Genomic DNA, 11,710 nt, shown 5'->3' on the forward strand with positions numbered 1-11,710 from the left:
CAATTTATTAACTTCATATATATCACTTTACTTCCTTTCTGCTTCAACATAACATAACCCTCCTTCTCTGTCTCCTCTCAATTTCCATCTCCCTCTCAACCTTCCCTCAATTGCACACATACCACCACCTTATCCTTCTCAACCAATCAGCAACTCACACACCAACTCAACTCTTACACCTCTCCTCCAATCAGCAACCTCCACACACTCCTTCTCTGCACACAAACATTCTGCTCCACTGGCTTCAAACAATAGTTTTTTTTCTCTTTTGTGGCGCAAACACCACTTTTATTCACATTCATATTATCTCATATTACATAAAATCGTATTATTTAACTTGTAACATTTTTACATATATGAATTCTGTATTACTCCTTTTTTCATTAATTTTCTTATATTTTGTTATACACTTGACAGGATCATCATTATCATCTATCCCGTTTTAAAATAGTTCACACATTTTCATTTGTTTGTTTTCATTTTACAACCCGGATTATACAATATATTTATATACATGATAAAAAAAAACAATAATAGCTCAGTACCACCAGTAACCCGTATCACTGTAATTCTTTTTCGGTTAATCGTATCAAATTAGAAATTATTTCTTAAAGCTACCCATTTTTCTATACTTGTTTATTTATTGTTATATGTTTCACATTCAATGTTATATAACATATTGCTTTTAAATGAATTCCATAAAGATTTACCCACTGGCTTATTTAGTGCAGATAACATTTTTATTCTATAAATAGTAAATGCTGCAAAAGTGTAAATATAATCTATTAGCTTATCTCCCGTTCCTAGTATTAATTGTTTAAATGATATATTATTGTGATTTAAACTTACAAAGATACTAAGCATTTTCCTCCAATATTTCTGAATAAATCTACAACTAAAAAACAAATGATTTTCATTTTCAATTTCTCCACATTTGTCACACGTTTGTGTTTCCTTAACTTTCCACTGATACAGCCGTTTGTTGGTAGGCAGTATTCTATGTAACATCTTATAATTGAATTGTGCTAGTTTCTTATCTTTCATTTTACATACTTTCCGTAACCAAGAAGTTTTCCAATCAATGTTGTTATCATTGAAGTACTCTTCCCATTTTAGTTGTGACATTGGAATAATGAAATATTCTTTCACAAACCATGAGTATATTAGTTTGGTAGTATTAATCTCATACTTGGTCCCAACTAATTCATCATTATCATCACAATTGAAAATATCTACCTCCTTAATAATACGTTTCCATTGAATTGGTATTGCCTTAATAATGCACAAATACTCATTTAACCAGTTTGTTTTACATTGTAGTTTCACAAGTATTTCGTTTGATGTTAAAAAAGTGTTCTTATTAACAATGTCTTTAATACTGATAATGCCACTGTCAATCCAATGCTTGTAGAAAAGCGATTTTTTTTAGTTTAACGTAGTGGTTTCCCCCACAGTTGCTCATTCATTATATCGTTATAAGTTTCAGGTTTTTTTTTAGAGATTCTGTTATAATTTATGTAGGCTTTTATCATATTTTTGTAAAACAGTGGAATTTTATCAGAATTAACATCAATAATGTTATAACATGACATATTAAGTAAAACATTAACATCACATATTTTTTTAATATAATACATTGGAATATTTTTCCATTTAGCACCATCATCATTCATAATTCTTTTTAACCAGCCACACATGAGTGCGTTAACATGAAGAGTAAAATCAGGCATTTTAATGCCTCCCATCTCAACATCACCAATTAGAGTTTTTCTTTTTATCTTTTCCCTTTTATTGTTCCAAATAAAATTATATATTAGATTTGTAACTTGTGTATATACATATTTTGGAACATCAGTGATATTTGCAGCATATGTTAATTTAGATAGTGCAAGACTTTTCAGGATTATTATTCTACCAAAAATTGAGAGATTTCTAGCATTCCATTGTTTTAAAGTCTTTTCTAGCTCTATTAATTTAACATCCCAGTTTTTTCTGGTACATTCTTCTGTATTATACATATATGCCTAAAATTTTGATCGGGTGTTTTACCCAATTTAATTCTAAAGGTCTATCTATTCTGTTCTTCCATTTACCAATCCAAAAAGCATTGGTTTTTTTTTTATTTAGTGCCATTCCAGATACTTCACAAAAACGTTCAATTACACTGACTGCTGACTTAATACTTTTGTCATTACCAACATACAAAACAGTATCATCGGCTAATTGGCTTATTCTAGCTTCTATGTTATTTTAATTATTTGGAAGTTTAATACCCTTATAGTCATCTTTGTTTCTTATTCTAGATGCCATTACTTCAACCACTAAAATGAATAACAGAGCAGATAGAGGACAACCTTGTCTAATACCTCTTTCCATTTTAAAATTGTTTGAAACCCAACCATTGTTAACTGTGACACATTCAACGTTATTGTATAATACTTTTACCCAGTTACAAAAGAACATTCCAAAGTTAAACTTTTCTAGAACATTGAACATAAAATCTCTACTAATAGAGTCAAAAGCCTTCTTAAAATCTACGGTAATTATTTCCCCTTCGATATCATTACACTCTGTATAATAAAGCAGGTCTTCTATTAACCGAATGTTTTCACCAGCGAAACGGACTTTTATATAACCTTTTTGGTCTGAACTTACTATTGATTTAATAACTATTTTAAGTCTGTTACTTAATACATGTGCAAACATTTTGTAATCGGTGTTTAAGAGGGTAATGGAACGCCAATTATTCAAATTTTTTCTTTCTCCATCCTTGAACAAAAGGGTGATTACACCTCGTTTTTGCGAAAAGGATAATTCTTGAGAATTATAACTTTCATTTAACGCATCGCAAATTAAATGTTTAATATTATTCCAAAAGAACACATAAAATTCAACACTTAGACCATCCGATCCAGATGTTTTATTTTTTTCCATCATTGAAATGGCCTTTTTACATTCATCAATAGTGACGTAACCTTCACAATTTTCTTTTTCTATTTCTGAAAGCTTGTTTATAATAGAATTACAAAGGTATTTATTAATTTTTCCAGGGTTTATAACATTTTTTGCGTATAAACCTTCGAAATGTTGTATTTGTTCCTTTAAAATATCAATTGGGCTCGTTGCTAAGCTCCCATCTTTAGTAATTAAACTTTTTATGTGTTTCTTTTTACTTTTGGATCTTTCTAACCCAAGAAAGTATTTTGTATTCCGCTCGCCTTCCTCTATCCATTTTACTCTGGACCTAATTTGCGCGCCTTTTGCTTCTATATTATAAATGTTTTCAAGCTCTATTTTTTTGTTTTCAATTTTATTTTCAATGTTTATATCACAATTTTGAGTATTCATAATTGTTTCATTTAAGTTTTTTATTTGTTTTTGTAATTGGTTATCCGCTCTTGGCGGATAATTGGTTATCCGCTCTTGGCGGATAACCTCTTGTTATTGTCAGGATCTTTTTTTTTTTTTTTTTTGGTTATCCGCTCTTGGCGGATAACCTCTTGTTATTGTCAGGATCTTTTTTTTTTTTTTTTTTTTCTATGTTATTCTTCTTTCTTTCCCAAAATTTTGTGTCACGTGTATCTCAAATTCTGATCAACATTACATCGTATAACTTTGTCAGAAGATTTACCTCTATGTGTAGAAGTGCAGGACAGCTCGTTTTTTTACTTTAGAGTCGCGCAGCGTAAGCTACGCGCGATTTTATGAATTTGGCGTATTTAACATAGACTAAAAAGCAAAAGTCATTTTGTAATGACACTTGGTGAACATTTAAGTCATATCAAGGGCAAACTTTCTATGGATTAAAAATGGCATGTTTGACATAAAGTTACGCGCGCACGCGCGTTTAAAATTTCAAATTGCGAAAAATTCATTTCTAATCAACTTTCTACGCGTTTCAGGTCATTTTGAGCATTTCAAAAATTCCCACGCGTGCGCATATTTTTTACGCGCGCGTGCGCACGTAGCGCAAAAACATCTTTTTTTTTGCTTGATTTTTGTTTTTTCAGCCTTTTCTAGTACATTTACCAATTTTCAATCAATTTCGACTTAAAATCACGTCATACGAGCACGTAGAATTGAACAATTTGCGCGCGTTTTTGATGAAAAAGTTCAAAAATTTGTGAAAATTATGCCTTTTTTTAAAAAGTCATAGATTCTAAACTCCGAGGTGAAAATATTTAAAATTTCAGATTCTAGAAGTAGATGAGTTGTTTTTCTCGAATCATGCATTGATATGGCTAACCAGACATTGTGACGTCATCGTATGGCCACCCGAATATAAAATATAGGATTTTTTTCTCTTTCGTCATAGCTCGTCAATTTAATAGAGCGCATCTCTACTTATCCTTATTCCATTTAACTCAATTTTTTTATATTGTCTAGATCAATCAATTACCTTTCGCATGATCCACCATTTTAAAAATTGTGATGACGTCATCATGTTCAAATGCGTCAATAACTTTGGTCACTTATTTTCACCTATTCTGCACTGTATGTAGTACGTATACAGTATATAGTGTTATACCGTATATACTTAGACGCGACGCAACATAGAGAGCGCACTAACATTTTTGAATGCCATAATCGTTTTATTTTTTTGCGCGCACTATTCTAACGTATGACGTGCACGTGGCTTTTGCACTGCGGATAACCTAACTCGTCCGTAGTGACGAGTTCAAATCTAGTTTTCTATGTTATTCTTCTTTCTTTCCCAAAATTTTGTGTCACGTGTATCTCAAATTCTGATCAACATTACATCGTATAACTTTGTCAGAAGATTTACCTCTATCTGTAGAAGTGCAGGACAGCTGGTTTTTTTACTTTAGAGTCGCGCAGCGTAAGCTACGCGCGATTTTATGAATTTCGCGTATTTAACATAGACTAAAAAGCAAAAGTCATTTTGTAATGACACTTAGTGAACATTTAAGTCATATCAAGGGCAAACTTTCTATGGATTAAAAATGGCATGTTTGACATAAAGTTACGCGCGCACGCGCGTTTAAAATTTCAAATTGCGAAAAATTCATTTCTAATCAACTTTCTACGCGTTTCAGGTCATTTTGAGCATTTCAAAAATTCCCACGCGTGCGCATATTTTTTACGCGCGCGTGCGCACGTAGCGCAAAAACATCTTTTTTTTGCTTGATTTTTGTTTTTTCAGCCTTTTCTAGTACATTTACCAATTTTCAATCAATTTCGACTTAAAATCACGTCATACGAGCACGTAGAATTGAACAGTTTGCGCGCGTTTTTGAAGAAAAAGTTCAAAAATTCGTCAAAATTATGCCTTTTTTAAAACAGTCATAGATTCTAAACTCCGAGGTGAAAATATTTAAAATTTCAGATTCTGGAAGTAGATGAGTTGTTTTTCTCGAATCATGCATTGATATGGCTAACCAGACATTGTGACGTCATCGTATGGCCACCCGAATATAAAATATAGGATTTTTTTCTCTTTCGTCATAGCTCGTCAATTTAATAGAGCGCATCTCTACTTATCCTTATTCCATTTCACTCAATTTTTTTATATTGTCTAGATCAATCAATTACCTTTCGCATGATCCACCATTTTAAAAATTGTGATGACGTCATCATGTTCAAATGCGTCAATAACTTTGGTCACTTATTTTCACCTATTCTGCACTGTATGTAGTACGTATACAGTATATAGTGTTATACCGTATATACTTAGACGCGACGCAACATAGAGAGCGCACTAACATTTTTCAATGCCATAATCGTTTTATTTTTTTGCGCGCACTATTCTAACGTATGACGTGCACGTGGCTTTTGCACTGCGGATAACCTAACTCGTCCGTAGTGACGAGTTCAAATCTAGTTTTTCTTTCTTTTTATTCTGGTTTTTATTTTTTTTGTTTTCCGTATGCAATTGAAAATTCTTTTATTTTTGTTTTTACAAGCTCCCATAACAAACTTGCACTTACAGGTTCTCTATTATTTTTTAGTATTGAAACATCAATTATTTTAATTACTGATTTTGTAAATGTTTCATCTTTCAGAAAGCTATTGTTGAACATCCATAAACCAGGACCGCGTATTTTTTCATGCAAATCTATTTTAATTGATACCGCCTGGTGATCTGTGAGAATAGCTGGACGAATGTCACAGGCTAAAACATCTCCATTTGAAAAGAGATCTTCTGATATTAACCAGTAATCCAGCCTACGGAAAATGTTGTTAAATCTCTTACGCCACGTAAATTGTCGCTTATTCATGTTTTTGGATCTCCAAATATCATTTAAATTTAAATATTTCATTAGGTTTTTAATCGTAAAAACAGATTTATCAGACCTATTTGCGCTACCTTTTTGGTCAATGTCACTATTCATGATGCAATTCAGATCTCCACCTAGAATGATAGAATTACCCTTCCCTCCATCAAAGTCATTGTAACGTTTGTGTATGGTCCTAAAGAATGCACTTCTATTTTTGCTTTCATTAGGAGCATAAATATTTATAATGTCCAATTCCTTTTCATTTATCATTAAATTGAGAAATATATATCTTCCATCAATATCAGTTAACTTTTTAACAATTTTGCATTCAAGACCTTTTCGTAATAGTATCGACACTCCTCTACTATGTGAATTACCTATACTATGGATCGCTTCACCTTCCCAAACAAAGTTTGATTTATTAATAATCTCATTTGTTAGATGGGTTTCCTGAAGCAGACATATATCCGCTTTTTGATCTTTTACCCATTGGAATAGCTTATGTTGCTTATTTATATTTCTAGCTCCTCTAACGTTTAGTGAAACAATAGTTTCCTAAAACAAAAGAAAGGTTCAAATAATGAAAACAAAAGGAAAAGTAAGAATGACTTGCACAATAAATACAAAACTTATGTCACTTGTGACATTTACTCCCCTCTAAAAGAAATATGTACCAACATTTTCTCTAAACATATTTACACTCGACTTAGATAATCAGCTCCTACATTTTCACTGCCTTTAATCGCCTCTATTCGGAACTTGTACGGTTGTAGAGCCAGGGCCCATCTCATAATTCGCCCATTGGACAATTTCGCTCGCTGCATAAACACAAGCGGCTGGTGATCAGTCTCCAACGTGAAGTTTCGTCCATATAAATAAGATTCAAACTTTCGTACACTCCAGACAATGGCTAAACATTCTTTTTTTTCCATCACTGAATATGCTTTTTCTCGAGGAAGTAGTTTCTTGCTAGCGTACGCCACGGGAAACTTCACGTCACCATACTGCTGCATTAGAACCGCTCCCACTCCACATTCGGACGCATCTGTTCTCAAAATAAAATCTTTGTTTAAATTGGGAAGGCATAAAATTGGAGTACTATTTAATTTTTCCTTAAGTTTAACAAACGCACTTTCCTGGGCCTTCTCCCAACATATTCGGTTAGGTTCCCGATTCTTCGTTTTGTCGGTTAATGGACAAGCCATTACAGAGTAATTAGGAATGAACTTCCTATAGTAGTTGGTCATCCCAAGGAATGACCGGAGTTGTTTCTTCGTTTCTGGTTGGTTGGCTGACAAGATGCTTTGTACCTTCTCCACCCTAGGTTGAACCTGTCCTTTCCCTACCACATGGCCAAGAAACTCGATTGTTTCATAACCAATGAAACATTTGCTCGGTCGAGCAGTTAGGTTGGCCCTGCGGAGACGTCCAAACAATTCAGACAAACATTTCATATGTGAATCCCAAGAAGCTGTGTGAATTAGAATGTCATCAATATAATTACTAAGTGTATTATCCATTCCTTTGAGTAATTTTCTCATGATACGACTGAAAGTAGCTGGTGCATTGACTAAGCCGAACGGCATGACATTAAATTGAAACAAACCATCTGGTGTTAGAAAGGCTGTTAAAGGTTTTGACGCTTCATCCATGGGAACTTGCCAATACCCTTTACTTAAATCTATCTTAGTAAAATAATGATCGTGGGCCAACCTTGTGAACAGTTCCTCTTGGTCCGGGATCGGTTCGGCGTCAAAAACTGTAACCTGATTAAGTTTCCGAAAGTCCACGCAGAATCGATTTGACCCATCCGGTTTCTTTACCAATACTATTGGAGATGCAAACGGTGCCCCTGAAGGCTCCACTACACCCAGATTTAACATCATATTTACCTCATCCTTAATGGTACCTCGCAACGCATGTGGAAGTGGATAGGGCTTGGAACGGATTATATCATCAGTTTCCAACTTGATTTCATGCTGCCCAAGTCTTACCCGGTAAATCCGTCAATACATCTTTGTAGTTTCCGATAAGTCGGTGCACCTCATGCTTTAATGTATCATCCAGGCTTTCGTTGATGTGAATGTCGGCTGTTGTTTCTTTTGCTAGTAAAGGGTGGAGCTGTAAAAGATTCTCATTAGATAGATGATAATTTTGGTTACTTGTAAATGTTTCATTAGGTTCGCATTCAATAACAGCGGTGCTAGCTAATTCAAGGATACCAGAAGGCTCGGATACCTCCAGAGCAGCACTAATGTCTGCGGTTCGCTCATAATACCTTTTCAAGAGATTGGCGTGAAATATTTTGAATTTCCCATTAATGTCAATTTGGTAGTTTAGATACCCAAATTTCTTTACAACCTTAAAAGGACCTTTCCATTGAAGCAACAGTTTGTTTTTGTCTGTGGGTAGTAAAAGTAGTACCTTATCCCCAACCTCAAATTCCCGTGACTTACTATTTTTGTCATAATATTGTTTATACCTGACCTTTGATTTTTGTAGATTCTTCTGAGCCATCTGACAGGTTTCATGTAATCGTTCCCGTAAATCCATAACGTACTGGTAGGTGGTTTTTGTTTCTGGTGTTTCAATTTCTTCGGTCCACAATTCCCTTAGGATGGACATGGGTCCTCGGACGGTACGGCCATATAAGAGTTCAAAAAGAGAAAAACCTAAACTTTCTTGTGAAGATTCCCTAACAGCAAAAAGTAGTGGGTCAATGTAACGATCCCAATCAGTAGGCCTTTCGGCACACATACGTTTCAGCATTTGTTTGAGTGTTCCATTGAACCGTTCGACCAAACCATTACAAGCTGGGTGATATGGAGATGTCATTACCTGACGTATAGACAACAACTTACTAACTTGCTTCATGACTTCAGATGTAAATTGTGATCCCCTATCGGTAAGCATTTCTTTCGGGATACCAAGTCTAGAGAAAACACCAACCAAGGCCTCAGCAACCCGTTCAGCTTCAATACTTGGTAGAGGCACTGCCTCGGGATAACGAGTAGCAAAATCTATTATTGTGAGTATATAACGATTACGACCTTTAGACATAGTGAAAATGGGACCAACTATATCAACGGCAATCCGTTCAAACGGCACCTCGATCAAAGGCATGCTTCCTAGAGGCACTTTCGTAACTCTACCTTTTTGTACAGTTCTCTGACAAATGTCACAGGATCGACAATATCGAGTAATATCCGCAGTGACTCCAGGCAACCAAAAAGTTGTCAACACTTTATCCGTCGTCTTTTTGACCCCTCGGTGTCCTCCTAATAATTTTTCATGGGCTTGGCGCATTACCTGGCGTCGATAGTCAGCTGGCACTACCAGTTGGGTAAACTTATCCCCGTGTTCAATATTAGGAGAGGAAAATTGCCTATATAATAAGTCTTTATGATAAATAAACCTAGACGTGGCTTGTTTGTTACTCACAGCTGTAGTTTGCTTCTCTTCAAGATCCTTGAATTTTGCAAGGCTGGCATCTCGTTGCTGAGCGGTCTTCATAGTTACCGCTGTGATGATTTGCTTGTGTATTTCTGTAGTTTTAAGTGTTCTGAATGGTTTATCCATATTGTTAGCTTGAGTCCGGGTAACAACAGAACATCCTTGAAGATTTCGCTCTGTCCATGTGGGATCTAGATTTCCTGGTGCTCGTACTCCTGCAATATTACCTAATATCAAGTCATAAATAGGGTTATTCATACATAGTGCATACGTATTTCCTGAAAAAAATGGAGTATTAACATGTATTAATGCAACCGGTAGGTTGCGGACCATGCCATCAATCAGCACACAGGTTTTCTCCTTCCCAGTAAGTTGTTCGGCTGATACAAGATCTTTCTTTACAACCACCCCACTACAGCCACTGTCACGAAGAACAGAGACGCAGCGTGACCCGACACAACCTGTATAAACGGGCATTTTACTAATTGAATTATTTAGAGCCGCTGTCATAATTGGAAGACAGTGCCCACATTGAAGAGTGACCTTATCACCATCATTATTGATACAACATTGATTTAAAGATTCTGACATTTTTGTAACCATACTGGCCCCCACATCGGGAATTTCTTCTTTGGCTTTACATTCGTGTTGTTTTGTACATTTTTGGCAATCAGACTCTTTTTGTGGTGAAGTAGACAACCCAGCGCAGCTGTTGGCGTCCTTTCTACAATTTCTGGCAATATGTCCTGTTTTTAAGCATCGGTAACATTTTGAAGGAGAGTTTGGTTTATACATAGTTGAAACTCTGCAATTTCTAGCTAAGTGACCTACACGATGGCATATAAAACAAGTTGGACTACGGAAACTAGAAGGGCTTTGTGCTGAGGATGTACTGGGAACATTATTAGAGGAAAGTTGAGGGGAATTCGGCTCCTTTTGTTTAGGCCTAAACTCTATTGGTTTACCAAATAACCCCCCACGGGCTTCCAAATATTGTTCAGCAATTTCAGCCATCGCTTGTATTGTTTTCGGTTGACGTTCCCTTAGGAACAGGGCAAGGTCCTTCCCACACCCATCAGTAAATTGCTCTCGCAGCAATAAATCTTTTAACCCCTGAAAGGTTTTCTCCCCCTCTGCTAGGTCAATCCACCTATCCAGATAATTGCTTAACCTTGCAGCAAATTGCAGTCCGCTTTCTCCGTATTCGGGCTTGGCTGTTCGTAACTTATGTCGAAATCCATCGGCAGTTAACTGAAACCGTTTTAGAAGAGCCAATTTCAACAGTTTGTAATCATTAGCTTCAGCTGAAGACAACCTAGAATAAACTTCGAGAGCTTTCCCAGTTAGTAGGGCACTTAAGTTAACCGGCCACTCAATTTCTTTCCACTCTTGACTAGTCGCATACCGTTCAAACCTTTTCAGATAGGCATCTAGGTCATCTGTTCGGTCATGGAAAGGGGGTAATTTAGGTTTACTGGCCTTAACCCTTGACTCAGGATTGGGTAATATTCTACCCCCTGGCCGTGCCCGATTCTTTTCTTGCTCTAATTGGATTTCTAACCTTCGCATTTCTATGAGATAGGCCTGATTTTCAGCTTCTTTCACCCTTTCATTTACTCTCTCTTTTTCTTCATTCGCTCTTTTCCTCTCTGCTTCGTCCCTCTCTAGCATCTCTCTTCTCTCTCTCTCTTCCTTCTCTAGTACCTCTTTTCTCTCTCTCTCTCTTCCTTGTCTCTGTTTCGCTCTTTTTCTTCTCTCTCCCCATTTCTTTCTTCTCTCTCTAGTGCTCTCTCTTCTCTCTCTCTGACAGCTTCCTCTCTCTTTTCCACAAACTCTCTTAATTCCACTCCATCTAACCCCAACGCATTTCCTGCGTCAACAATTTTAGTGAGATCCATTTCTTAAGAAAAAAAAAATATATATATATGTATAAGTATCCAATATAAGTATACAGTATGTCAATAATATGACAAATAGACAATCCAATCAATCACGTACAATTGTTTCATCTACCGATG

The 11,710-nt window shown here is 35.7% G+C and overlaps 1 protein-coding gene across 1 annotated transcript; it reads right to left on the reverse strand.

Moving 5' to 3' along the window:
- Nucleotides 1–8,213: 8,213 nt before the first annotated feature.
- LOC140057707 (uncharacterized) lies at nt 8,214–11,710 on the reverse strand. Its single transcript, XM_072103426.1, has one exon. It carries the CDS (start codon nt 11,361–11,363, stop codon nt 8,214–8,216), a length of 3,150 nt encoding a protein of 1,049 aa, XP_071959527.1. The 5' UTR covers nt 11,364–11,710.

This window comes from Antedon mediterranea, chromosome 8, assembly GCF_964355755.1.
Source record: "Antedon mediterranea chromosome 8, ecAntMedi1.1, whole genome shotgun sequence".
Classification (NCBI taxonomy): Eukaryota; Metazoa; Echinodermata; class Crinoidea; order Comatulida; family Antedonidae; genus Antedon; species Antedon mediterranea.